Source organism: Copadichromis virginalis, linkage group LG17, assembly GCF_057382275.1.
Source record: "Copadichromis virginalis isolate Kocher_CV1m ecotype Utaka linkage group LG17, C_Virginalis_male_GT1.1, whole genome shotgun sequence".
Classification (NCBI taxonomy): Eukaryota; Metazoa; Chordata; class Actinopteri; order Cichliformes; family Cichlidae; genus Copadichromis; species Copadichromis virginalis.
Genome location: NC_140634.1, coordinates 25,054,452 through 25,081,668, shown reverse-complemented (window position 1 = coordinate 25,081,668; position 27,217 = coordinate 25,054,452). Strand labels below are relative to the sequence as shown.

At 41.6% G+C, this 27,217-nt stretch overlaps 2 protein-coding genes across 3 annotated transcripts in view; one reads left to right on the top strand and one right to left on the bottom strand.

Moving 5' to 3' along the window:
- The window catches only part of acss3 (acyl-CoA synthetase short chain family member 3), a 64,601-nt gene extending 61,752 nt beyond the window's left edge, over window positions 1-2,849 (bottom strand). The window contains exon 1 of the mRNA XM_085437301.1: window positions 2,371-2,849. Within this exon, the coding sequence (XP_085293427.1) occupies window positions 2,371-2,687 (317 nt within the window). The 5' untranslated portion in view covers window positions 2,688-2,849. The remainder of the gene's footprint in view (window positions 1-2,370) is intronic.
- Window positions 2,850-10,332: 7,483 nt separating this feature from the next.
- The window catches only part of lin7a (lin-7 homolog A (C. elegans)), a 52,391-nt gene continuing 35,506 nt past the window's right edge, over window positions 10,333-27,217 (top strand). For both annotated transcript variants that reach the window (XM_085436703.1, XM_085436704.1), the window contains exon 1: window positions 10,333-10,410. In XM_085436703.1, the coding sequence (XP_085292829.1) occupies window positions 10,374-10,410 (37 nt within the window). In that variant the 5' untranslated portion in view covers window positions 10,333-10,373. The remainder of the gene's footprint in view (window positions 10,411-27,217) is intronic.

Genomic DNA, 27,217 nt, shown 5'->3' with positions numbered 1-27,217 from the left:
CATATGCAGCTGCTTTTGACAGTTGCACACAGTGAACCAATGTTCTTGATAAGGCAATCGTTTGAGCTCATTCTGGCACTGCGCATATGGATAAAGAGCAGCAGGCAGGTTGAGCAGATGGTGTCTGGGATCTGCTGTTTTGGAAGCCACATAGACATACAGACACGGTGGCCGTGTCCTTCATTTTCACTGCAGCACATTCAGACAGCTCTCTTTTCCTATGATACATGGTATAGCTGACAACTCCACCCACAAAACAAAAGAAAAAAGAAAGGAATTTCAGTTTATACTATTCTCAGTGCAGGCTGCTGTGCCACATGCTGTTTTGTTTTACAGCTACATTTTGTTTTTTCTTTTTCCTGTAAGCATCCTATAATTTACTTTCACATCTTTAACTGTGGATGCAGGTATAATTACCCTTTTTTAATTTATTTATCTTTTGCACATCGTAGGAAACTAACCACATTAATCACCTCACATCCTTTGATAGTTTTAATGGTTTCCAATTTTTTGTTTGTTTAATAAATGCCCTGAACATGTCAGGCCAAACCATAACATCTGTTCTGAAAATATTACTTTTAAATATTTAACAGAAAAAATATTGCTTTTAAAATCTGGGAATTTGACACTTTGTCATATCTAATTGTTGCTAGTTGGCTGCTTGGCCAAAACTAGTGGTGCTCTGAGACAAATTTTTTTTTCTACTAACCCTTTAAGGTGGCAGCAACCTGATGAAACGACTTGTGTTTTATTTCTTTGATAAAAAAATATATATATATTTATCCTACTTTTTGGAGCTTCGGGGGGAGGATAGTACTCAACTTTTGGAGTACTAGTGCAGTCTGGTACTCCATTACAATATCCTCTCCATGCCCCCAACATGCACACATATACAATCATCATCACCTACGTACACACAGTATTGTTTACCCAAACATATATCATACTTCTGACTCTTGACTGACCCTTGATTTCCTAATTATTCCTCAAGCCTCATCTTGGGGACCATCCTTCCTCACTGACATGCCCATTAAGTTAACTGTTCTCACTCTCACAGGGAACCGCCTTAAATGTTCAATCATATTCGTTCCCTCTGTAAAAAGGAAAGAATTGCATTTCAGTAACTCTCAAAAATGGTCCAAGGAAGACACAGTGGTGACCCAGTGACAGCATCATGAGTGGGCAAGGCTCAATGATGCACATGGGAGAAGAACGCTGTAGAATCAAATTGCCAAAAAAAATGTAATGCTAGTTCCCTTCTATGTTGTATTCTGTCACCATAGAAAAGTATCAGAATACACAGTGGATTGCCGTTTTTTTTTTTTTAATATATGGCTGCATAAAACCAGTCAGTGTCCCCATGCTTACCCCCCAACCACTGCCGAAACCAAGAAGAAGGGGGACATGAGCATCAGAACTGGACAGCTGGACAACAGACTCTGATGAGTCACAATTTCTTTTACATCATATGGATGGCTGGGTGCTGTGCATTCTTTACCTGGTGAACAGCTGGCAGCAGAATACACTATGAAAAGAATGCAAGCCTACTGAGAGTCCATGCCTCCACATTTCTGTTTCGAAAGGGGGCTCCATAAAAAAAAAAAAAAAAAGGAGGCAGGTGGTCATAATTTAATACCAGACAGATATACATCCCACCAATTAATGCTTTCAAAGTGTTACCATATAGGGGTTCTCCTGGGAACTTCCCTGCTCTAAATACCTGATTCAAATAATCATCTGGGTAGTGAACTTTGCAGCTGTCTGTTAACAGCACCCAGGATAGTGCAATAAGCAAAAATGTGGTTTGTTTTCTGGGGTCAACGCGATTCCATAGACTTTCCATCAACAGCAGAGCCGTTTGAAGTCCACACAGTTCCTGAGCGTCACCCATTGGCTCTCAGCAAAACTACCAATCACAGAAGAAATAGGCGTTCCTCCAGGGATCGCTAACAACTTAATAACCAAATCATAACAGAGCTGACGTTTCCCCTTCCTAAACCAACCACTCACAACAGGACAACCCTCCAGGTTATCCAGTTGTTAATCGTACAGTCACGCGCATAAAAGAGTAAAATGAGGAAGCTATGTGTGCTGGATGAAGAGAAAATAAACCACAATATCGTGGTTTCTATGTGAGTTGTCCAAAAGTTATTCATTACTAAGCAAATAACACCTTCAGGGTAATGAGATTATTGAGGGCGTGTGTCCTCTCTATGGGATATTATCATACATGAGAGAACGCGTTGAGTTCACTCATGAGAGAGGTGGCGGTCACGCACAGGTTGTTTACCACGTTTCATTCCAACTCGCCCACACAACATTTAACACCAGCTGTTCTGCAGTTCACGTGTAGTTCACACTGAAACCTACCAGTTTGGGAACACCGGATCCTCAACGTGCAGAGTTTTACTCCACGGCTCAAACCAGTTTATGTCGCGCCCCACGTCAGCCCAAAACTTTTCAGGGTTGTCCCTGGCCGCCGCGAAGACTCGGCTGTACGCAGCATCAGACGCATGCTTTCTGCAGCACTGCGTGGGGAAGTGCGACTTAAAACTCCCAGATGCTTCACCTGCATTTCGCTTTGCTGCTGCACAGAGAGTCCAAGCAAACCTCCCGAGTGTCTTCTTCCGCAGGACAGGAGCGCAGTTATTCAGGCGCTGGACTGAGTGTTTTACCCTGAGAAGCATTGTTGCTGGGGGCGTTTTTTGAACTTCCACGCTGCTTTCCCGCGTCCCTCTTGTTTTTGTGTGCAGCTTTGGAGCCCGCTTCTAGAGTTCAATGCTAAGCGACGTCATCCGGGCCCGCTTAAAGGCAGAGGACTTCTGCAGAAATTCTTAACAAGTGCCTCAGGGAAGGCTGTGAACTATGAACTGGATGTAGTTGATGCTGCAGGAGGATTTTAAAACACAGTCAGCGTGATTACACAACACATAAGCTCCACCGCAGCTTTCTTAAACCAACTATTTTGGGTGGAAAATAATCCCAAGACATTTTTCTAACTTTAAGCAAGAATTCTGCCGTGCAGTGCAAAGAAGAGAGGAACATTGTTGATAGCAACTGTACCTCCTGTCCACCGGATTTACTTATTTATTTATTTTTGTTTACTTCCAGCATCATTAAATTTTAATTGTCCTCGAGGTAATATCAATACTCCCCCTTGAGTGGAAAAATGCAAATAGCCCCACATCTGCTAAAACTGATCATGGCGTGCATTCATTTGTTTGCTTGTGGGTATTAATGGGAATAATTACTCGTGTAGAGTCATTTAAAAGCCTTAAGAATATTTGCATCTTTCATTAAGCCGATTTTCCAATACAATCACAGCACATGAGCAGCGGCAGCAGCTCTTTGTCCTCTCAGATTGTGCCGCCTCATGCACTTCTTTCCCTATCACTGGTAAATACCCATAATACAGCTGACCCCTTGAAGAAGTGTGCCCCTCGTTAAATAACTCATCCATCTGATATTTCAGATCACCTGTTTATGTTTATATGTGCTGAGCAGTTGAACTGTCCAGTATAGGTGGTGCAATGATAGTTTCGTTATTGGTATCAGAACGATATCAGCATTATAAGATCGATACTTTCTTTAAATCCTGTGTGTTTAGTGTGTAGTCCACTGATGTCTTACATAGATTATTTTTGGTAATGAAAAAATATACCTCAAACGTGCGCTATGAAAAGTATCTGGACCTTCTTGTGTTGACTGTGACTTCTGTTTTATTTATAGCCTCCTACAGCACATTTAAACACAGAGACATCCTTTAGAGACAGGAACATTTACATTGCTGTTTACATCTCAAAAAGCCCCATGGTATCAGATGGATACTAAAATTTGCACTGTGGCACAACACTACTTTCCACCAGAGGTGGCCAACTTGAGTTGGATTGCAGCTACTGGCTATATGACACTTGTCACCATTTCAGTAAAAGTGGGGGGGAATAAAAAGTTAAATCTTTATCCCAGCTGGCAAAAGATATCAGTAATCAGCAACTGATTGATGCCTTCTTACACCCATCACCTGCACGTCTTATCCTCCAGGTATTTGAGCATAACAGAACTATCATTTTCTTTCTTTTTCAGTTTTAAATTAAGTATTGATTCAAATCTCATCATATTTCAACCATGCTTTCTCCTCTCATGCTATAATTTGTTTGCCCAAAAGGTCTCACTAAATCACAGCAAGGAACTGCCATATATATATATATATATTAGAGTAGATGGTGTTGGCTGAATATGTATCATTCTCTCTGGCACCTTACGTGCATAGACCACTATCTATTAACCACTTTCACAGGCTAATCAGACCCTAAACTTTTCATAACTTTATATAAGCCCTCCGTCTTGATTTGATGTGATGAGTGTGAATGTTTTAAAGCAGAAATCAGCCGACTGCCCTTCAGAAACCGATGGAGAAATGATTCATCACTCTAGCCCGCAGTGTCAGTTTGAAAATCAAATTCGTTTGAAGATAATGATCGCTGTTTTACATTCTGAATGGGTTTTAGATGCAGTTGTCAGAAAGACTAATGAATGATTTCAGTCAATATCATTCATGGTTTTAAGTGAGTGATACTTCATAGCGGTTTATTAGAGCTGAGTGAATTTACTTTCAGCAATTGCTTCATATACAAAATACTAGAGGCACCCAGTCATTACAGGAAATAAATAAAGGTGAAAGCCATTACCCCTTGTTAATTATGCTCTTAGTGCATTCATGATAAAAGAGGAGATGAGATGAAGTTGGACTGAGGTATATTTCAAGGCTTTGACAAAGCTCAATATACATTGGGATGTATTCATGTTTTCAGTTTGCAGAAAGCATCAGGATGGAATTATGATGCCGTCACACAATCAGCCATTACTACTTGACAAAGTAAATTGGTGCTGTTTCCCTGAAGGGGGCATCAGTAGTCTGTTAGAGCTTGGGTGCCAAATTTGTTTCTGTCCATGGGCCACCTACAGCTCAGTTTGAACTCTCAAGTGCACCGAGCACTTTATAATGTCCCTTCTTTCTCTTCTGTTTTCATCTTTCTGTCTCTGCAGAGCTGTCCACTGCAGTGGGCTTTTTAATGTGCAGATTATAGCTGACAGGCCATATGTTTCACACTCTGTATTAGAGGTTTAAATCCCATAGTGGTGCTGCCGAAGTGGGTCACAATCAGTGTGACAGGCTTTGTTCGATATAGTATTTGAAGGTGGGGTTCTCTGTGTGCTGGCCTGCCTGACTTCAGAAGGCCAATTACATTCACCTGCCATTTGATTAGTACACTTCATGAGTATCTGGATTCTTTCTGCCTTCAGAACTCTTGTCTTCATGGCATAGATTCAATATGAATAAACATTCATCAAAGATTTCGGTCCAGATAGCATGCCATCAGAAATTGTTTACACTATGATCATCAAGGGATGGAGATGGTCAGCAACAAAACTCAGGTAGGCTGTTATGTTAAAATGAAGCTCAGGTGGTACTAAGCAGCCCAAAGAGTGCTCAGAAAATATCCTCCACACCATCAGACGCAACCAAGAAGCTGAGCTATTGCAGGATGGATCCACGCTTTCTTGTTGTTTGCACCAAATTCTGATCCTACCATCTGAATGATGCAGCAGAAATCAAGGAAGGGGATGTAAGGGGAGAATCCCAGTAGATCAGCAGTTTCTGAAGTACTCCGACCAACGTCTGGTACAAGCTAGCGTGCCACATTTAACGTCACTTTAAATCACCTTTCTTGTCCATGCTTAGTTTGAACCTTGTCTTAACCTTGTCTGCATGCCTAAATGCAATAAGTTGCTGCCATATGATTGGCTTATTAGATATTTGTGTTAATGAGCTGTTGAATAGATGTACCTAATAAAGTGACCATTGAGTGTAAATGTCCCACAACTGTCTTTTTTTCTTAGCAGATATTAACAATAAAGAAGAAAGATGATTTTCTGTCATATGAACGGAAGAACAGCAGATTAACAAACTCTCGGTTATTTCAAAACAAGGATCAGTTTGGTACTCTACTTCCTCCCCCCCGGTTATCCACACATCCAAAGTTTGGCCAAACTTTGAGACCCACTCACAAAAGTGCATCTTGACTTGCCTTAAAACAAAACTTTAACTGTGAGATTCATAGTTTACACAACAGCATGGAGAAGTGCATGCGCATCTCCATCCTTCACTTGGTTGTTCATACACAGGAAATTAGTTGCATCAACTTGTCTCGTTAAGGAATAAATACAATTTTAAAGAATTATCTGTCACACGTTTTTCAAGATGATGTTTTTTTCATTATCTGCCTGGCACCGTCTGATGGAGCAATATAAGCAACCCAGCTGCTGTGGAAAAGCAGCCTGTCATCCTAACACAAAATATCCAATAAATACTTTATTTTCGAGACGTTATCGCTCAACAGGAAATTTTCATCTTTTTTTTTCCCACTGTGGCATACCGGATGGATCACAGTCAGTGCGGCACAAGGATTGGAGTCGATGGTTGACAAATTTAATAATGGCCTGTTTTAATAAGCAGTTGTTACCTGGAAATGAAACCCATGTTATCATTTAGTGAAATACTTGTTTCCCTCACCGTAAAACCACAGTCGGATATATTCGAGCTACTGTTTTATAAAAGCTTTACTCTCTGTGTCAACCAAACAAAATCTAACCTTTATGGATTTTATTAGCCTTTTATCAAAGCCATGTGAGTGATATTGATCTTTTTTACGAATGTGTGGCAGGAAAAGGAATAAGGTTCCAATTTTTCCCCAAATGCCCATATGACCTTACCTGTTGAATTCAATTTGAATGGGTACTGATGGGAATTGAAGATACAAATAGAACTTGCACACTGGCTAATGCGCTGAGCTTTGATCTGCTAGGCAAACAGTCCAGCCGTCTGTATTTGCCCTGTCCACATGGCCTCTTGCATCTCCTTCCGTGGAAGTGGAGGCATTTCAGAAATCAATTCACTTGCAGCTTTGCGGCTTAAAGACCAGTGCAGCATAATCCCAACCTCGTAAAAAAAAAGCAGACCTGTATTCCAGCCCATATAGATGGAAGCCTGTAATCTCGCCGTGCCCTCTTTCTGTGTGCTCTCTAAGCCCTCGCCCTCTCAAACCGTCCTTGCAGCCTACCACTCACCACTATTTTGCATCTGCACACAGCTGTGTGGGACTGTTGGTGGATTGAACTTGCTTTTACTTAAGGACTATGTGTTTGTAAGAAGCGTGCAAGTTTAGAAACTGTTTAATTCGAATGCAGAGGAAGCTGTTAAATATTTAAAAGTGCTGAGAATGGAATTTAAATGATATACAACAGGGGTACGTTAAATTTATTTAATGTTTTAGATATAGCAGCCAATTTGAAGTGAAGTGAGGTAAAGAGGTGTGGTATTTGCCTCCCAGCTGGGTGTGGGCTAAAATATTTAGTGCAATGCATGACAAGATAAATGGGATTTAAGTAAAATATCTGTATTTATGAGCCTAGGTTTTGCTCTGAACAGCTGTGCACATATTAGTATAAGTGCTAGTCATTGCCTCAGGTGTGTATTCATGTTTACAACTTGCATTTGTCATGGCGAAGTCATGTTTTGTGAGCCATGTGACACGTCATGCTGCCTTAGCATCTCTCCAACCTGGGAATCTCTTCTTATTTCTGTTGAGCATGGCTTCTGTCAGCTGTAATGTCTGCCCATATATGAGACACGCCAAAGCAGCAGGCACCATTAGGCAACAGATCTACAGTAAATGAAGAGAACCAGCGGTTTGGCACCATTCTGTGGTAGCACATAAACATGAGGATTAATTCTTAAACCCTCCAATTTAGGTTCACTACCGTCATTCGGTCCTTATCTGGCTGTATGCAGTGCATGTACCCAGGAGAGAAGATAACAGGCGGTATGCCTCAGTGGTTCACAATGAGCCTTCACGACAAGCTTGGTTGCAATCACCTGATCTCTGAAGTGCAAGGATTATAGCTGTGTAAGTGTTCATGTGTGCACAAAACACACATGTGAGCATCATTGTGAGATTCAGCATGCAATCCAGGTCGAGCTGGTTGACTGCAATATGGTGAAACTTTTCAAATACATTACTGTGACAGATGGAATACCAATTTTGACTGTTTTTCAACATATTATTAGCTTAATGACTAAGGTCCGCCATCCCTCTTCTTTTAAAAGGTATCTTATGTGTCCCATGAGAGCACTAGTCAGGCTACCTCTTGTTTTTATGAGCCTAAACTGAGTAACACTCCTGATGTCAGAATGCAGAGCTCTCTCGATATTCAGGAATATAAAGATCTATCTTAATCTTAATTTGGCTTTTGACTTGAAGTACTGAAGTGTTATATCTTTATGCTTAGTTGTTAAGGTTGTAATGTATGTTTTTAAAATCAGTTTTGTGCCTGACATTTGCGTGTAATTTCATTTATGGGCTTGCCATCAAAAGCACTTTGAGATGCCTGCTTTTATCAAAGGCACTTAAGGTGAGTCGAGTCAAGTAGACAGCACTGAATAGAAAATCATCTTGTAGTAACGGTGACTAGCTGTTAGTTCCGATTCTAGGGTTGAATCATGGCAAAGGTAACGCCCTTGTATGTGGTGTTTGGTTATTCTCCCCACACCTCCGTGGCCTCCAACTGCTCCAGTTTGTCCAACAATCAAAACATGCTGGGTTAATTTTCTTGTAATTGTGCCCTTGACCAAGGCACAGACTTGAAGTGTGGAGTTGATCCCACGAGCCCACTGCCTCAAACACTAAGGATGGGATAAATGCAGAGAATTGCTTTTCCTACAGGGAAATAAAGGGTCTCTCACTCTGTGAAGGCCATGAGAGGCTCCAGCCTCCCTGCAACCCTGAATAGGATAAGTGTAAGAAGATGGCTATGATAAACTGTAAAAAATAAACATGTTCAGTAATATGTGGACTTAAATCAATTCAAAGAAGAGGTGTGCTCTGGCAGTTTTACATTGTCTGTATTCACAAAGGCAGGTTCTTTAAGAAATGGCTCACCCTGTTTGGTATGCAAGAAGACAGAGTTGTGCACAGAGTCCTGACTGTAACTCTGTGCAACACTTTTGTGGTGAACTGGACTGTCTGGAAGCAGGACCAGTGCTTTTCACAAAACCTTTTGTGCCTACGTAAGAGTAGAACATTGCAATTAAGTTCCCAAACGCTGCTGAAAACCCATCAAGAAAAGGGAACTCTGATATCACAGCTGCGGCCTATATCCTGTTTTTTAAACAATATGTTCAACATTAAAACTTTGAATACAACACGGCCGCATTCTCTGTTGAACTTACCACATTACTCTTTCTCCTGAAAAGCTGGACGTCTTTTATTTATCGATTTCATTCATTGAGATAAGGTTACATTAACTCAGCTTTTCAAATTAAATGTAGCTTGCAAAACGAAATGAAATATATGATTGTCAGACTGCAACGCTATACGATCAGACTTTTTGCCCCCTGTTAGCCATTAGAAAAACTGCAGAGTATGGCAAAGTTTTCACAAGTCCATCTTTTATATACAGCGCATGATTAATCCAAAGATTGTGTATTAAAGATAAATGTAGGCACTGTGACCTCTCAGAGCCCTGTTGTAAAGCATGAAGGTGCTTTGAAACCAGATGTGAGGAATCCCAAAAGGTTGATTCTGTTCATCTGGACCTAACGTTTTCATCCAGATGAACAGAATCAACCTTTTGGGATTTACTTACCTGGATGATTGAGCATGCATCAAGACATATGTGAGGAATATGTGACACTAAGAGACGTTGCATCCTCATAGGCAAGTGATTTGTAAATCATAGTAAAACATACTATGCTTTAGTCTACCTTTTTAATCTAAATAAGTCCGTAGTTATTCAATTAAACATTATGGTGTATTCAGTGAGGCCCAAAACTAGCATTTGCGACCATAAACTAATCGGGGAAACAGTTTCCTGAGATCATAAATTAAAGCCAAGGTATTGGTGCAACCATAAGAGTCTCCCCCTGCTGGCCATTAGAAAGAGTGCACTTTTAAAGCGCTTCCAACACTTTTTTGTAGACAGTATATTTTTGATCTAATGTAAAGAATAAAAAAAAAAATAATGTATTTTTTGGTTTTTATATGTTATCAAATTCCTTTTCATCTTGAAAAATTCAAATGATTTTCTATTTAAAAAAAAAAAAAAAGCCAAATAAAACGTGAACACTATTTTTCATTAAGAGCGTAAACAACAGCGCATAAAGTGCAAAACAGCTGATAACAGCACCAGGTGACGGAGATGGATGGAGATAGTCTAATCCTCTCCCAGCCACTCCCAACCTCTCTCTCTCTCTCTCTCTCCCCCTGTGATGCTGCAGCTCCTGTAGGCTCTTCAGTCTCCAGTAAACAGCAGTCATGGCGACAGTGGTCCAACCGCTCACACTGGATCGAGGTAAGGCGCTCGGAGCTTTGCAGTCTGTGCATGTCACCGGAGAGATTATTTTCAACCTTTTCCCCCCCAAAACTTGAGCGAGGATTTGGTTAGATTCTGATGTTTTTTGGTGTGTGTGTCCAGCTCGGATTTCCTACACATCGTCTGCGCGAGTCGCTATTTCAAGGCAATATGAGCTCTGGCTTTTCGAAATAAAAGCCCGTCGGTTCCGTCCGTGTATTTTTCCAGACCGGAGCGCTCAGTTCTTTCGTCAAACTACCGAGGGGGTTTCTGCGAGCACGAACATCTTGAAATTAATACCCTTAAACCACTTACAAGGCGTCCCGTTTAATTTCATCTGTATTATGTAACCCCTTTGGCAACATTGTCCCGTTAAAGCTCGCTTTTTGATCTTCATCTGGCGGAGACAATAACGCTCAAATCCTAAAGCGCCTTGACACGAAAAATCTACTTTGTTAGACGGGAGATAACTTCTCAGGCTATCTGAACTGGACAGGTGCAAGACTGGCTGATTGGTTCCCTCATCAGGGTGTAGATGTTGTGTTTTGTACTTGTTGGAAGCGGTGTGCAAACAAACCGCAGTTGAGGGTTAATGTCCTGTGATGTTGCCTATAGCCTGTTTTGTTTTCATCTCAGTTAGCGTTCAGAGCTGTTAGTAATTACAGACTTTGTAACTTAGACACACATTAGTCCCCTGATCTCATTCATAAGATACAATAATAATGCATGCAGGCTGAAAAAATGTTCAGTTTCCCACCTAAAGATGCTGTACAGATATTTAAAATACACTAAGGTCTCTCGTAATATCATAGTAATTCCTCTGGGAGATTTGAGGAAGTACAAAATGTCCTGTACACTTGAGAAGATGCCCTTTACAACTCAACACTTTCATCTTAAAGGAGTCTATTTTTGAGGTCACTTTGAAAAATCCTCCCAGTCGCACATTCAGACCAAATGCAGATCCGCTGGTGAAATGTAATATTGCGCAAGCCTTGCATAGGGAATGGATACCGTCAAATATAGAGAAAGCAGACACCTTAACGCTTTACTCTGTGCCAAGTAAAGCCAGCGTCAGCTCTCCTCCCAAACCACATGAGGGAAGTATATAAATACTCTTTATTAATTATTCTGCAGGGATTAATCTGACTGATGTCACTTGTTATTGGTGATTTAAGTAATTAACCACATTAACATCTACTGCTAAAGTATACTATTTTTTTCCCCTTCCGTATGTTCAATTTGTTCTTCAGTGAAATTTAATGTCTGAGGGCAGTGAAGCTTTACAGGTGCACAATCTGCTGGGAAGCTGCAGAAGTGCTGTACACGCAGAGTTAATGAAATGAGCCACAGATTGAATCCAGCAATGAGATAAACAATGCAACCTAAGCTTTTCCCACCCATGTCTCATAGTAGACTATAGATTTATTTTTAAAAAAGGAGGCTCTGCTAAGCTGATAAATAGATTTTTAAACAGCAAGGCAAGGAGCAATGTCCTGCAACTTGATAAATTGTCAGCATTCAGCCATGTCTGATCTTAGTCATTTGCTTGGGCAGTGACTCAGCTGTGACCTTCGTGTGTACACACGGGGCCTGATCCATACCCACAATCTGGAAAATGCAGCTGTAATGGCACAAACAGTAGTAATGATAGTTTCACGCAGGAGCTGTTAGAGCCAGGCAACATTATAGGCTTCCTGTCCTCGGATCCTGCCACTTTGGTGAAAACACTATAATTGCTAATGAAAAGGTGCACTCCTCTCGTTTTTGGGTGGAGGCTTTTGCTGCCGGGTTGCTGAGTTTGTCAAATGCACGCAGGGAGAAAAGGAACAGAGATGTTCATTTCGAGAGCTCCCACTTGGCTTGCAGGGTCACAGCAGGATGAAAAGATATTACATCATTGGCCTTCCTGTTATTGTCAAAGGAAATGACTGTGATAAGCAAGCACCGTAGAGAACAATGGATTTGAACTTCGCTGTATAATTTTTAAAAAAGCCTTTTATTCTCAGTAGATCTGGCATTTATGTAAGTGCAAACTGACACACACCGGAGATGAAAACCTTTCTGTATGAAACAGTGAGAGCAGAGGGCACTGTGACTGAAACTTCCAGAGATAAATTTAAACATCTATTAGGTACGGCTATGTTTCAGGACCCAAATGCAGGACCCAGAGACAATGGAATGAACTAAGTAAGGCAGCTTTATTGCTGTAGCTTGAAAGCTCAAAGAAAAAACAAGGATACAAAAAACCAGAAACTCCCACAAGGTTAAAACTAGAACCAACAGAACAGGAAACAAGGACCGCAAAGATAGCATGAGTGGACGATGCAACAACGAGCAGAGTAAGACTGAGGACTAAAATACACATAGGATAACGAGAGGATGGGCAACAGGTGGCAACATAGCTGGACCTAATGCAGACTAACGGGACAGGGGAAACGAAACTGAGTGCACTATACACTAGAGACGAGACTGTCAAAATAAAACAGGAAGTATGATAAACATGGAGATGAAGACTAATCACACAGGCTTGACTCGGGGACTGGGGAGAAACAGACGTGGGGAGATGACTGACTGAGGAGACAGAAAGGGAACATCAGACACAGAGACAAGAGAAAAACAAACATGAAAACGAGACTAAACACACGAGAAGACTAGACAATGTGGAAAAAACTCGAAAACCACACAGAACCAAAGCATACTTTATACATGACATAAATATAACTATGAACCTAAGAATCACATAGAATATTCAAAAAATAAACTGCATATTGTTCAGAAACTTAGTACCAGTACCATGACAACGCCGGCAAGCTGCATGTTTCCAGTGAAATGCTTACTCGCTGATGGCAGGATAATGCTGGCCACGTTCTCCATTTCAGTTTTGTGTGTTAATCTGTGTTACTTGTTAACTGGTTGTGTTTTTTTGTGTCATATTCATTATTTTATAATGGTCTGCCTGGTCCAGAATTCAGCTCAAAAAACATTGAACTAATAAAGCTCATTTGCTGAATTGTAGTCCTTCCTTTTAATTGCATTAAAGTCCTTCACTTTATAAAAAATGTCTGGAATGCCAGCAGGGTTGACCACTCTGTGTCTAAAACACTGCTTGTGTAGACATCTGTGAGATTACGGCCTCAGTAAACACTTTCCTGATGAGTTTCTGGACTCGGTTACTAATTTCAGGATGTATTGATTAAAACATGAAGTCAGTTTTGTACGATATTGTCATTATTACAGTCAGAGAGGGGGATTGTCTATACTCATTAGCTAATGACTTGTAATTTTAAGTTGCTATCCAGTGAGTATAAAGTGTTCTTAGTTTCACAGTAAGATCCTCTAATCACTGGTTACCTCTTGTTTTAAAACACAAAGATGGTGACGGTGACAAAGGATCCATCACCAATCCATGATGTAATGGCATCTACCGCTAACTTTCATTTAGAGTCTTTAATTGAGCAAAAAGTTGATGGAGATTTTCATCAGTTTAACCAGTGAATGATGTGCAGTAGACGCCTGGCATTATGTAGTTGGTGTTAACAATTGTAGAACAAGGAACGTGGTGTGGAAGTCTCCCCTCAAAAGCCCCCACTGTTTGCAGTTTTCCGAGCTAACAAGTTAACCCCGAACCTGTGGTTGGAAGATTAGATGTTTGTTCCTAGCTCTTCTGCACCACATGCTATGGGATGAAGACACTGATCGGTTCTTTATCCCCACCAGTCTGTTCATTTAGAAGCTGCAAAGCAATCTTTATTCGTCCCTCACTTTGCTGCCATTGTTCATTTCAACCCCAAACGAGTTGGTGATTACGCCTGGGCTTCACACGCATTTCCACAAACCCAATTGTTGGATATTGCACTGACCATAGCTAGAAGGAAGATTTTAACTCTTTACACTCACTCTAATATCCATGCTGTATCTGTTTTAGTTAGTACAAATTCTCCATTCCCCCGAATACAAAAACATAGATGTAAAATTGTTGAATTTAGCTGCTTGTTACAGAGGTTTAGGGTGGCCGTGGATTAGAAGGTAGATTTAGAGAAGGTCATTTACCGATCAGAAGGTTAGTGGTTCGATCCATGGGTGCTCCTGCCAAAGTATCCTTGGGCAACAATCTGAACTCTGAGTCGTTCCCATTGTGAAAGTTAGATGAGACTAGATTACAAAAGTTAGATAAGATAAGTTAGATGGAAAGTGCTTAGACAGAGAAAAAAGTGTTTGTGTGAATGGGTAATGACACATGTTACACAAAGCATTCTGATTGGTCAAGCAGAGTAGAAAAAGTGCTATTTAGGAACTAGTCCATTTGCCATTTACAGGTTGAAACTGTGTTAGGGGTGAATGCATTGGTTTATCATTGTTAGAAGATTGCGGTTATGTTCCTTATACCTACAGCTGTACAGCATGTACAAGAAAGTGGTTTCTCAGCAGTGCATTTCTTCCTGCGAGGTCGTGATCAGTTCAAATGTCAACAGTAGAAGGAACCCGTTATGAATCATTTTGTTTTTCCTCACTGTGTTGCAGGGACCTTTGGAATAGAACATTTTTTTATACAGTTTATGTCTTCTTGTCTTAGCACAGTGAAATGAATAACTGCAAGATCTGAGAGATCGTTGTGAGTTCATCCATTTGCGGCTAGAACATATTTCCATCACATCCACTCATGCACATGGCTGTGTTTAAGGGATTAAGGAGGTGCTGACAAGCTGACGTCACTTATAGCTGTCTATATTTTAAATGGCCTCCTGTTAATGCAGAAATAAAGGTTCTCTCAGTAATTGTCTTGGAGGGACATTGCCCAGTAATTACCCAGGATGAAGACGACAATAAGAGTGTGATGTTTTCTGGCTCTGTTTTCGCCACAGGCTCCTGCAGGAGCCATTACCCTTCTAGGAGTGATTTATTTCTTGTGGAATCGCTGCAGTTGGACAAATTAAAGCTTATTCTCTTGGCATGAGGAGAGAACTTGGTTGTCCCATTTTTTTGTATTCAGACTGTGATTTCTTTTGTTTTTATCACTGCCTTTAGCAGCAGAGTTGCCAAGGGCACCCAGGTCAAAGTGGCAGCGGCAGATGGCAAGGGCTTTTCAGGACAACTTACTCCCAGATGCATGACATCTGGATAGCATTTCTCAGGGTACAAAGGTGCGATTCCCGTCAGAGAAAGGTCATTAGAGACTTTTTCTGCCTGTCACCCTCCGAGATGGAAAGCAGCATTTCATTTGAAAAGCAGTATTTGAAAAGAGGATCGCAGGTTTAAATCTCAGCGTTGCAGTTTAATAAACGCAGACAGACGCGGACGTGTTTATTTACATTGTTGCAGTTTTGTCAAACTGACACTTTTAATACTGAAAATGGATTAGGCTAAATTTTGTAAACTGCTATAAATGACTAATTATGTCAGGAAATGGGAACAGAGCCCAGTGCAAAAACATCCCCTCAACAGTGTTGTGGAGCGTTGAAGCCTTTATTACGTGTTACTGTGGCTTTGTTCAGCTCTGTGCCTTTTCTCTAATCAACAAATGATGAGGATGACCTTTTTTAGTCACAGCCTGATGTTTTCAGGGTATAATGCCACACAGACAGTGGCAGCTATATAATCATTTTATACCGCAATATTTGTTTTAGATACTTTTTTACATTGTAAAATTTAAAATGAGAAATATTGAACTACTGTTCTAGGAAAGGGATTACATCATGTGTTCTGTTCAATATATAAGTTGCTGGTTTGTCTAGAAGCTGCATTCATCTCCAATCAATACTCCAGATACTTGCTGATTGGTGACAGCATATTGATAAAATATTTCAAGAACTTCAGTCATCCAAAATAACTAGAGCTAGCAGAATTTGCCAAAAGGTAAGACACAGTATTTGTCAGAGAATTAAATCATTCAAATGCTCCAAAAGATGCTAACAACATAGACATGGTTAAGAGGTCCAATGTACACCTCTAGAAATAGCAATGTAAACAAGCAAGCTAGTAGTTAGCTTGCTAACTATTAGCTAGCTAATAGTTAGCTAGCTAATAGCTAGCTATTAGTTAGCTATTAGCTAGCTAATAGTTAGCTAGCTAATAGCTAGTTATTAGTTAGCTATTAGCTAGCTAATAGTTAGCTCTAGTCATTTTCTAATATTAGGCTGTTAGTTTATATAACCTCAATTCCCAAAAGTTGGGGCTTTATGGATTATAAATAAATACAGAATATCATAGAGTGAAAAATTAGAATAGAATAGAATTCAACTTTATTGTCATTGCACATGCACAGGTACAGGGCAACGAATTGCAGTTTGCATCCATCCAGAAGTGCTTTAGTGATATAGATATATTACAATATATATTAGCAATAATATAGATATGTGAGTATATTACAGAAATGGGTCTATTATGGTATGTTATAATGTACACGGTATGAAGTATGTTGTGAATATTCTATAACTATAAGTATGTACAGGCTGTAGTGAGTACAAGCTATGTACAGGATATGAACGGGATATAAATATGAAAAACTATACAGAATATGAAATAAATAACTTTACAGAATCTGGGATATACAGCTATACAGAAATGGGAACTATGCAAGTTGTAAACAGTTGTAGGATTAAAGATTATCGAATGTACAGAATGATTATTTACACAGAGCTATACAGTAGTGCAGTTAAGATAAGTGAGGGTGTAGATAGTTTCTACAGAGGCTATATAAAGTGCTAGTGGTTGTGAGTGGTGGTTCAGTCCATGTTATTATTGTGTTTGAGGGTACAGTTGTCCATTGTGGGTGTGTGTATGTTCAGTCCATGAGTTTAACGTGGGTCAGATGTCAGGAGGCAGAGTTCAGGAGTCTGACAGCTGTGGGGAAGAAGCTGTTCCGGTACCTGGTGGTCTTAGTCCGGAGGCTCCTGTGGCGCCTCCCAGAGGGCAGGAGGGTGAAGAGTCCATGTGATGGGTGACTGGGGTCTTTGATGATTTTCCCAGCCCTTTTCAGACACCGCTTCCTGTAGATGTCTTTTATGGCAGGAAGTGGTGCTCCGGCGATGCGCTGGGCAGTTTTCACGACCCTCTGCAACGCCTTCCGGTCCGAGGCAGAGCAGTTCCCGTACCAGACTGTTATACAGTTGGTCAGGATGCTCTCGATGGTGCAGCGATAGAAGTTCACCAGGATGTCTGAGGACAGGTGGTTCTTCCTCAGAGTCCTCAAGAAGAAGAGGCGCTGGTGAGCCTTCTTGACCAGCTTGGAGCAGTTGGTCGTCCAGGTGAGATCCTCGGAGATGTGGACTCCCAGGAACTTGAAGCTGCTCACACGCTCCACAGCCGTCCCCTTAATGTGGATGGGTGGATGTGGGTCAGCATTCCTCCTGTAGTCCACGATGAGCTCCTTGGTCTTCTCGGTGTTAAGCAGCAGGTTGTTTCTGTCGCACCACTCAGCCAGACGATCCACCTCCTCCCTGTAGGCGGCCTCATCGTTGTCACTGATGAGGCCAATCACCGTGGTGTCATCTGCAAACTTAATGATGGTGTTGGAACCATCAGCAGGTCTGCAGTCGTGGGTGAAGAGGGAGTAGAGGAAAGGGCTCATCACACAGCCTTGTGGTACACCGGTGTTCATTGTGATGGTAGATGAGCAGCGGTTATCCAGCCGGACATGTTGGGGGCGGTTGGTCAGGAAGTCCAGTAACCATTTGCAGATGAGGGAACTGATACCCAGGTCTGTCAGTTTCCTGATGAGTTGTGAGGGGTGGATTGTATTGAATGCTGAACTGAAGTCTATAAACAGCATTCTGGCGTAGGTGTTGTTGTTGTCCAGGTGTGAGAGGACAGAGTGCATTGCGATGGAGACTGCATCCTCTGTGCTCCTGTTCCGGCGGTATGCGAATTGGTGGGGGTCCAGGGTGGGGGGGAGACAGGATTTGAAGTGTGCTAGGACCAGTCGCTCTAAGCACTTAGTGATGATGGGGGTGAGTGCTACTGGGCGGTAATCATTGAGGCAAGATGGGTTGGAGTTTTTGGGTATCGGGACGATGGAGGTGGATTTGAAGCAGGCTGGTACCACAGCGTGGGCCAAGGACAGATTGAATATGTCTGTGAGCACTCCTGCAAGCTCCCCAGAACACGCTCTGAGAACACGCCCGGGGATGCCATCAGGGCCTGCAGCCTTGTGGACATTGATCCTGCTCAGCACCGCTCCTACATCGGTGGGGGAGAGAGTCATAGGTTGGTGGTCTGGCGTCATGTCTGCTTTGGTTGTGGTTGTGGGGTTCCCTCGCTCAAAACGGGCATTAAAGTTGTTGAGCTCGTTGAGGAAGGAGACATCAGAGGATGCGGGGGAGGGTTTGGTGGTCCTGTAGTCTGTGATGGTCTGGAGTCCTTGCCACATGCGTCGGGGGTTGGAGTTGGAGAAGTGTTCTTCTACCTTCTTTTTGTAATGGTGTTTGGCTTTTTTGATGCCCTTCTTTAGATTAGCCCTGGCTGTACTGTAGGCGTGTGCATCTCCTGACCTAAAGGCAGTGTTGCGGGCCTTCAGGAGGAGACGAACATCCCGGTTCATCCAAGGCTTCTGGTTGGGGTACATGGTGATCCGTTTCTGGGTGGTGACACTGTCTGTGGTTTTGGAGATGTAATCCAGTACAGATGAGAAAAATTACTGGAAAAATTAGCGATAGAAACCAAAACTGTTCTTTGTACCAGGCGCCTCTAAATGTGTTTATTTATGTTTAAAGTTGGGCATTGTAATAGGGAGTCTGTGGAGATTGACTCACTTATAGAGTTAGCCTAAAGTGGAAGTTAGAGGAACTGCAGTTTTGGTACTTATAATTTTTTTTTCTCTTGTTTTCATCTTTGGAGCTCGGCACTTATAACACAATCTATCAACAAATCCTCAGCTGGGATCTCTTACAATGCTATAATCAGTTTCTTCCACTGATTATGTCCCTGTTCAGCAGTTTTCCTTATTCTCCTTCTCTATTTAATTTTAATTAGTTAGAAAGTCAAGAAAGATGAAGCTGAAAGAAAAAGTAATAGTGAAAGTCGATGAATTTACATGCCTGGGGTTAAATTCTCAAAGCAATGGATGGTTCACAAGAGCGGTGAAGAACAAAGTGGAGGCAGGGTGGAGTGGGTGGAGACGAGTGTCAGGGGTAATTTGTGGTAGAAGGATAGCACAAAGATTGAAAGGGAAGGTTTACAAGATGGTAGTGAGACCTGCGATGATGGGTGATTTAAAGATGGTGGCACTATCATAAAGACAGGAGGCGGAGCTGGAGGTGGCAGAGTTAAAGACGTTAAGATTATTATTGGGGGTGATGGGACGGGCAGGATTAAAAATGCATCAGAGGGACAGCTCAGGTTGAGCAGATTGGAGGGAAAGTAAGAGAGGCAAGGCTAAGATGGTGTGGACATGTAAAGAGGAGGGATAGTGGATATACTGGAAAACAGATGTTGAAGATGGAGCTGCCGGGCAGGAGGAAAAGAGAAAGACCACACAGGAGAAGAAGATGATCAGGTGGAAGTAGATCATCTGCTGTGGTGACCCCTAAAGGGAGCAGCCTGAATAAGAAGAAAGAAAATCAAGAAAGAACAGCTAGATATGGCCAAGACTTTGTATTTGCCTTTGTAAAAAAATTAGTCATTTTCAAGTAGAACTGCTTGGCCAGGCTCAATTATATTCAACTTGATGTAACTTGAGGTAACAAGTTCAGCTACAATCAAGTTATCCATTTTTTTAAACAAATAAAAGCTTCCTTGGTACTTTTATATTATTAAAAATGTTTTTCTTTCAAATATGATTAAAAGCAGACCAAAAGTGAACATCATCACCAGTGACCCAGAGCGATAGGAAATTTCAATGTAAAGTTCAGATCTCAATTATCTCCCAGTCTCTTTGTGAATACAGCTGGCACACTTTGCTCAAAGTTTTCCGGTCACGTTCATGTAGGATCTCGCACTGAGATGTGAAAAGGAATACTACGTGAATCTCTCTGGATAGTGAAAAAGCCTTTGCCTGGGTATTTGAAGTCTGTTTGAAGCGCTAGACTCCCTTGAACTGATGATATCAGAGCATAAAAGCACAGGAAAGACTCGGTAATAAAATCTGTCTTGTGCAGTTGAAAATAATCCACATTTTAGTGGCTTTAATGCTGCAATTAATGTTGTTTTGGTGGGTTTTTTAGAGACCTTCATAAATGTTACTGCACAGAGTGAAAAAATTAGTTCTGAGAAAATTTAGTCTACTTATACTCCTGACAGCTACATAGCTATAGAAAACTTGGGCTGGATGACTTTGGAGCCTTTGTTCAGTCAGTAACTCCTACAGCAATCAAGGTGGGGGCGAAAGTGTAAGAGAACAAATAATCCTGCCAGCCAAGAATCAAACTCGGGACTCGCTGCTCGGGGCATTTGAGGCCTACCCACTCAGCTATCAGGTCACCCAGAACTCGGCTCGTTTAATTAGTAAGTATCACTAATGAGAATGCCCTCATCCTTCGTATAGCAGAGGGAAATTAACTGCTGACGGGATCTCTCCTGGTGTCATCACTCTTTATAATATGGCAGCAGTACATTACACTGTAACTGCATCTTGATGGTCATTTACGCCGACCAATGTCACTACTCCTCATAGAGATGCTCTGTAATTACAACCCATGGTTTTCCTTTGCACTTCGGAACACCTTCTTGTTTTATTTTTCTGGCAGATAATTAGAGAGAAAGATACTTTTTCTTGTGTCATTATTCATAAGAAAAAAATCCACATTTAGATACAGCAACATCAACACCCTTTCTTCTTACTTTGGAGAAGAATCTGTCAGAGTACACAGTGAGAATGACTTAATTGCATACCATCTGTTTGCCTCAGAGATATGCAAAATTTGACAGTCTTGCACGTCTCAACGAAGTAGAATTTTCATTGAAATGAGTGTAAAAAATTTTTTTACAGATGTTGAACACATCTGGGCACATTGAACCCCCCCCAGCATAAATTTGTGGGGTTTTTTGGTTTGTTTCTTTTTTTAACTTTGGAGTAAAAGTCAGTAAAATCCAGAGTTGAATGGTGGTGAATTGCATTTTTAGGGAAAACACTCATTTGGGCCACGATCCCCGTGAAGTGTAGCGTTAGCAGATGTCTTTAAATGAACGAGAAGGAATGCAGAAATCAAAGGCAAGGGCTCACTGTGCTGATTTAATGTACAGGTAGAAAAGGCAAAGCATGTGGACACAAAGGCGAGAAAAGAGGCATGACGAGGCCGACAGGCAGAAACTAGAAGGCTGAGAGTTGTTGAGCGTGAAGGAAAGGATTGGTTGTCTCCACCAAATGGTTTAGAAGTGGACCAGGAACATGTATGTGCATGTGGGGGGTCAGGCTGATGATGAGAGATGAGTAATAGTTATTAGTTGTTATGTTTTTTTGTTTATTCCATTTTAGTTAATGCAATAGGGAGACATCCTTCGGTCCCCTATGAATCCCAGTTCCTCCCCTTTGTCCAAAGACACTCCTGTTAGGTTAACTGGTGTCTTTAAAATGGCTATAGGTATGAATGGTTGTCTGTCTTTCTGTATTAGTCCTACAACAGACTGATAACCTGTCCAGCGTGTACCTCTCACCCTATGACAGCCGGGATAGGCTCCAGCCTCAGCGCAACCCTGAAATGGATAAACAGAAAAAAAATGAACCAGATGCTAAAGCGGTGATTTTCTGGTCATTGTTTATTTTATTTTTCTGCTATGACTTTTAGTTATTAGACAAAAAACAATTCACAAAGTTCCCACATAAAAAGTCATCGACTCACAGTTTCTATAACCATGTGTGCCAGTGCGTTTTGACTGACAAAGACTAAAGCTTGAGACATTTCATTTACTTTAGTCAGCCTTCTAAGCATAACAGATTGTTTTTTCTTAAGCTTAGTTCTGACTTGATCGATCCACTCATCCTATACCTTTGGCTCTTCAGCTGGGTAAAATACACTTATAGGTTCTAGTCATCTGTTTGCAAACAGTCTTATTGCCTATCTTGACAGCTCTATGGAGACTTTATAGTTGCAAGATTGACTGTGTATGCCTGACGTGTGCACACACACCAGCACCCCCAACTTCAAAGCCCTTCCCTCAGATGTTAGTAAAACACGTTAAATCTGGTCGTTTTCATGTGTGTTGTTATTGTATAACCGTGGTGGTTAGTCAAGGATGGAATTGCATTTCCTATACTACCTCCAGCTGAAGTTTATTCATAGACCTTGCATGTAACAGGAATGCCATGTGGGCGTTGAGCGTATACTTGGTGTTATCTTGAACTATGCTTCATTTGTTTTGTCAGCCTTTTTTGCTCAGTTGCAAGTAAAACATTTGATAATTATGGTCTTTGGCCACTGTTATGTCACTATTATAATAGAGGTCACTAAGCTGATTTGCCCCCCTCTGTTGCACTATTAGGTAATGTAATATGTCATTTCACTGCACATCTGATTTGGGAGTGATTTCCTGGTGATGTGACGTAACTATGATCCCCTGCGGTCATCTCAGCTGCTTTGTCATGGAAAAAAAAAAAATCACCCTTCAGTGCCTCCTCTCTGTGGGTTTCCTCTGATCTGTCACACAGCTCATCTAACGGGGCCCACTTTCACATTTAGCACACACAGAGCAGTGCACAGTGAAGTGTGACCGTGGGACATTTGTGCTTAAATATGTGTGGTTCATTTGAATCACAGTGGCTGAACTAAAGAAATAAACAAAGCGGGCAATGCGATCTGCAGGACATAATCCATCACACTGGTCCCACTAATTCACAGCACATATCACTGGAAGCATCAAAGAGGAAACGTGCCTGTGCAGTGCGAGCAGACATTTCGTTATCTCTGGTTTGAGGCGTGTGGCTATCATTTACGTTACATTCAGATTTGTATGTCCACCTGCAATTATATCATCTTGTAATGGCAGAAGATGAAGGGCATGGCAAACATGGACTCACAGTATTTCAGTTTTTACTCTCTAGAGCTTACATTGCACAATTTAATTGCATTTAAACTGTGGCAGCTTCTCTGTTTGATGCAGAGCTTCTGAAATTTAAAATACCCCCCCGATTCGAGCTGGAAAGATTATATCAGGAAATGGGAAGGCATCACTTGTGATCAACGAGATGAAAGCACTGGCAGAAATGTCTGCAACATCAATCTTTGAAGTCAAGTTCCGAATGCCTAGTGAAAGTATTTGATGCGGATAAGGAAAATGGTGCTAATGAGCATGTGGAAGTCAATAATGGCAGAGGGGGGGGGATATCTGGATGGCCCTTGACCTGCATGTAATTAGAAAGAAATGCTCGTAAACCTCTGAGACCGTTGCCCTTGCTGCTTGGAAGTGTACCAAGTCATTATGAGCTATTCAGAATCAGTGTTTTGTTTTTTTTTATATTCAGGCGTACGAGTAACCTTTAGTATTCACCTTGATAAAATATATATATGTGTTAGTGCTGCATGCTTAAGAATGTATTGGCACTTTAAAAAGTGTTATATGGGTATAAACAAACTGCTTTTATACCTGTCGTTAAAGTTTTAAGGCAAAGTTTGCCGTATTTTAAGTAGTAATTCCCACTCCTGTTTTTCAAGGGAGACCTGACCATTGCAAGTTTAGCTGTAGGGAATTAAATTTTGAAAAAAGTTTCAGTGTTTGCAAAACACAAAAAATGTTTTATTCACCCCAGTGGTTTTTTTTGGCAGGGTGGTTGGGCGTATTCGATAACAGGAGAGGTTAAATTGACCATGTGACGTACAAAACGATAAATCTCTCTCAGTAACACAGACTCATGCCAGCCCTGAGAGAGGACAGAAGAATTAATGTTATGTTCTCTTATAACTTAACTGGTAAGTAACGACGCCTTCTTTAGTCGTAGGAATTTACTTTAATAACCAGTCTAAGGAAAACAAGGCGCAGGCATATCAATGCGCGCATACACCACACTTTGTGTTCTACACTCAATAACAGAAAGTAGTGCCACAAACTATAAACTGATTTTACTAAATACATAACAGTTCCTCCCATCCAACCTTGATGAACACAATAGGTACCAAACAATCAAAATATTTCAGATAATGTTGTAAACCAATAATTTAACTTGAACTGAAATATGACACCTACTCAGTGATTTACAACATGTCTACGCCAGACTAAGTTGGCTCCAACATCTACAGTATATGTCAGTGGTCCGGTCCGTGACAGGATCGTGCCAGGCTGCCATTTCTGACTTGGGTCTCTGTAGTCCCTGGCGAGAACTTTTTGTCCGGCATTGAAGAATCTAGTTTTGTTTCTTGTTGCGTCCACCATGGAAGACTGTTTGTCTTGGACATTCTTGCGAATGTCTGGTTTCAGCAAATCTAGACGTGATCTCAGATTTCGTCCCATGAAGAGCATTGCAGGTGTGTGTCCAGTTGTTGCATGGGTGGCGTTCCTGTAAGCCAGTAAGAAATTGTCTATTTTCTGTTGTAGCGGCTTCCCCTCTGTGCGACTGGCTTTCATTGACCGCTTGAAGGACTGAATGAACCGTTCGGCTTGTCCATTTGTTGCAGGATGATGGGGAGCTGAAGTGATATGTCGTATGCCGTTACTCCGAAGGAAACACTGGAACTCCTCTCCAGTAAACTGACGGCCATTGTCACTTACGAGCTGTTGTGGCAGACCTGTGCGTGCAAACAGTGACCGAAGGCTATTGATCGTGCTGGCAGCTGTTGCTTGCTTTACGGGGAAGATTTCTGGCCATTTTGAGTGAGCATCAACCACAACTAGGAACATTTGGTCCATAAATGGGCCAGCATAGTCTATATGGATGCGTTGCCATGGAGCGGATGGCCACTCCCACGCGTGTACAGGTGCTGTTTGAGGTTGACGCAGCGTCTGCTGACAACCAGTGCAGGATTTTGCCATGTTCTCTATTTCACAGTCAAGGCCTGGCCACCAAACATAGCTTCTAGCAAGAGATTTCATCTTAACCACACCTAAATGTCCAATGTGCAGTGAGTCCAGTACCGTTGTACGTAGTTTGGGTGGCAGGATGACACGAGTTCCCCACATAACACATCCTTGGCAAACGGATAGTTGGTCTTTGCGGGTGGAGTACGCAGAGAACTGAGTGTCAGTGCAGGACGGCCAACCATTCACAGTAAAATCGTATACTTTGGACAAGATTGTGTCTCGGCTCGTTTCCCTTTTCACCTGAGCACTTGTGACAAGTAGGGGTTCCATTTGTGTAACGTGAAACACAGTAGCTGGATCAGTCAGTTCTTCAGTGGGTTGCATGTGTGGAAGACGTGAAAGTCCATCTGCATTTCCATTTGACATTTTGTTGCAGCAGAGAGCGGGTGCAGAACTGTTGAAAGGTTTGGTAGAAACTTGTGGTAATAATTAATTAAGCCCAAGAAAGAGCACAGCTGACTCACATTTTTAGGTTCTGGTGCCTTCAGGACTGCTTCAACTTTGTCCTTGGTTTTGTGGAGCCCATGTCTGTCGATCTTGTGTCCACAATACTCAATGGCATCCTTAAAGAACTCACATTTGTTTTTGTTTGCTCTCAGTCCATATTTTTCTAGCCTGGCCAGGACTGCTGTTAGGTTAGCCAGATGAGTCTCCTCATCAACACCAGTGACGATTATGTCATCCAGAAAACACTGTGTTCCTGGAATGTCTTGTAGGACCTGATCCATGGCACGTTGCCATACTGCTGGGGCACTGGCAATACCAAATACCAGTCTGTTGTACTGATATAGGCCTTTGTGAGTGTTTATTACCAGATATTTTCTGGATGTCTCTTCTACTTCCATCTGGAGATAAGCCTGGGCAAGGTCAATTTTTGAAAAGTGTTTGCCACCTGCTACTGCTGTGAATATGTCTTCTATCTGTGGAAGTGGGTATTGATCTATGCGGAGAACTGGGTTCACTGAAACCTTAAAATCACCACAGATCCGCACACTGTCACTTGCTTTCTTGCTTACTGATACTATTGGTGTAGCCCAATCTGACCATTCCACCTTGGTGAGTATTCCTTGCTCTTCCAAGCGTTGAAGCTCTGCTTCAACTTTAGGGCGTAGAGCATAAGGTACAGGGCGTGCCTTGTGGAATCTTGGTTTTGCATTGTCCTCTAGTATGATCTGTGCTTTAATATTTTTCAGGGTGCCGATTCCATCTTTGAACACCTGGGCATGGTTATTAAGGATCTGTTTCAGTCTTTCATCTACAGAATTTGCACTCAGGCCTCGTTTCAGTCTCATTGACTTTATTTCTTTCCAGTTGAGGCGGATGTGTTTCAACCAGTCACGCCCAAATAATGGCACACCTCCATTTTTCAGAACATAAAGTTCCAGGTTGCATTTCTTTTTCTCATATTCCACTTTCACTTTTAGTTTTCCCAGAGGAGTTATTCTTTCACCTGTGTACGTTTTCAGTTTCACCGAGGTGTGCTTCAGTTTCAGATTGGGGAATTTGCTTCTATAATCTTCATATGAAATCAGTGAGAGAGCAGACCCGGTGTCCAGTTCCATCTGTAACTCAATCCCTTGTATTTTAGGTGTGAGCCATATTGCATCGTTATCTTTCTCTTGCATTGTGTACAGTTCCAGGCATGCCAAATCCTCCTCAGAATCAGTTGGCTCTGACTCGTTTACTTCATGCAGCTTTCTGTCTCTTTTCCACATTTTGTTTTTCTTTTTATCATACTGCTTTGATTTACACATTTTCTGTATATGCCCCTTTTTGTTACATTGCAGGCATTCTTTCTCTTTAAACCAGCAATTAGCAGCGTCATGTGACTTCTTGCCGCATCTGAAGCACATCGGTAATTTGTTAT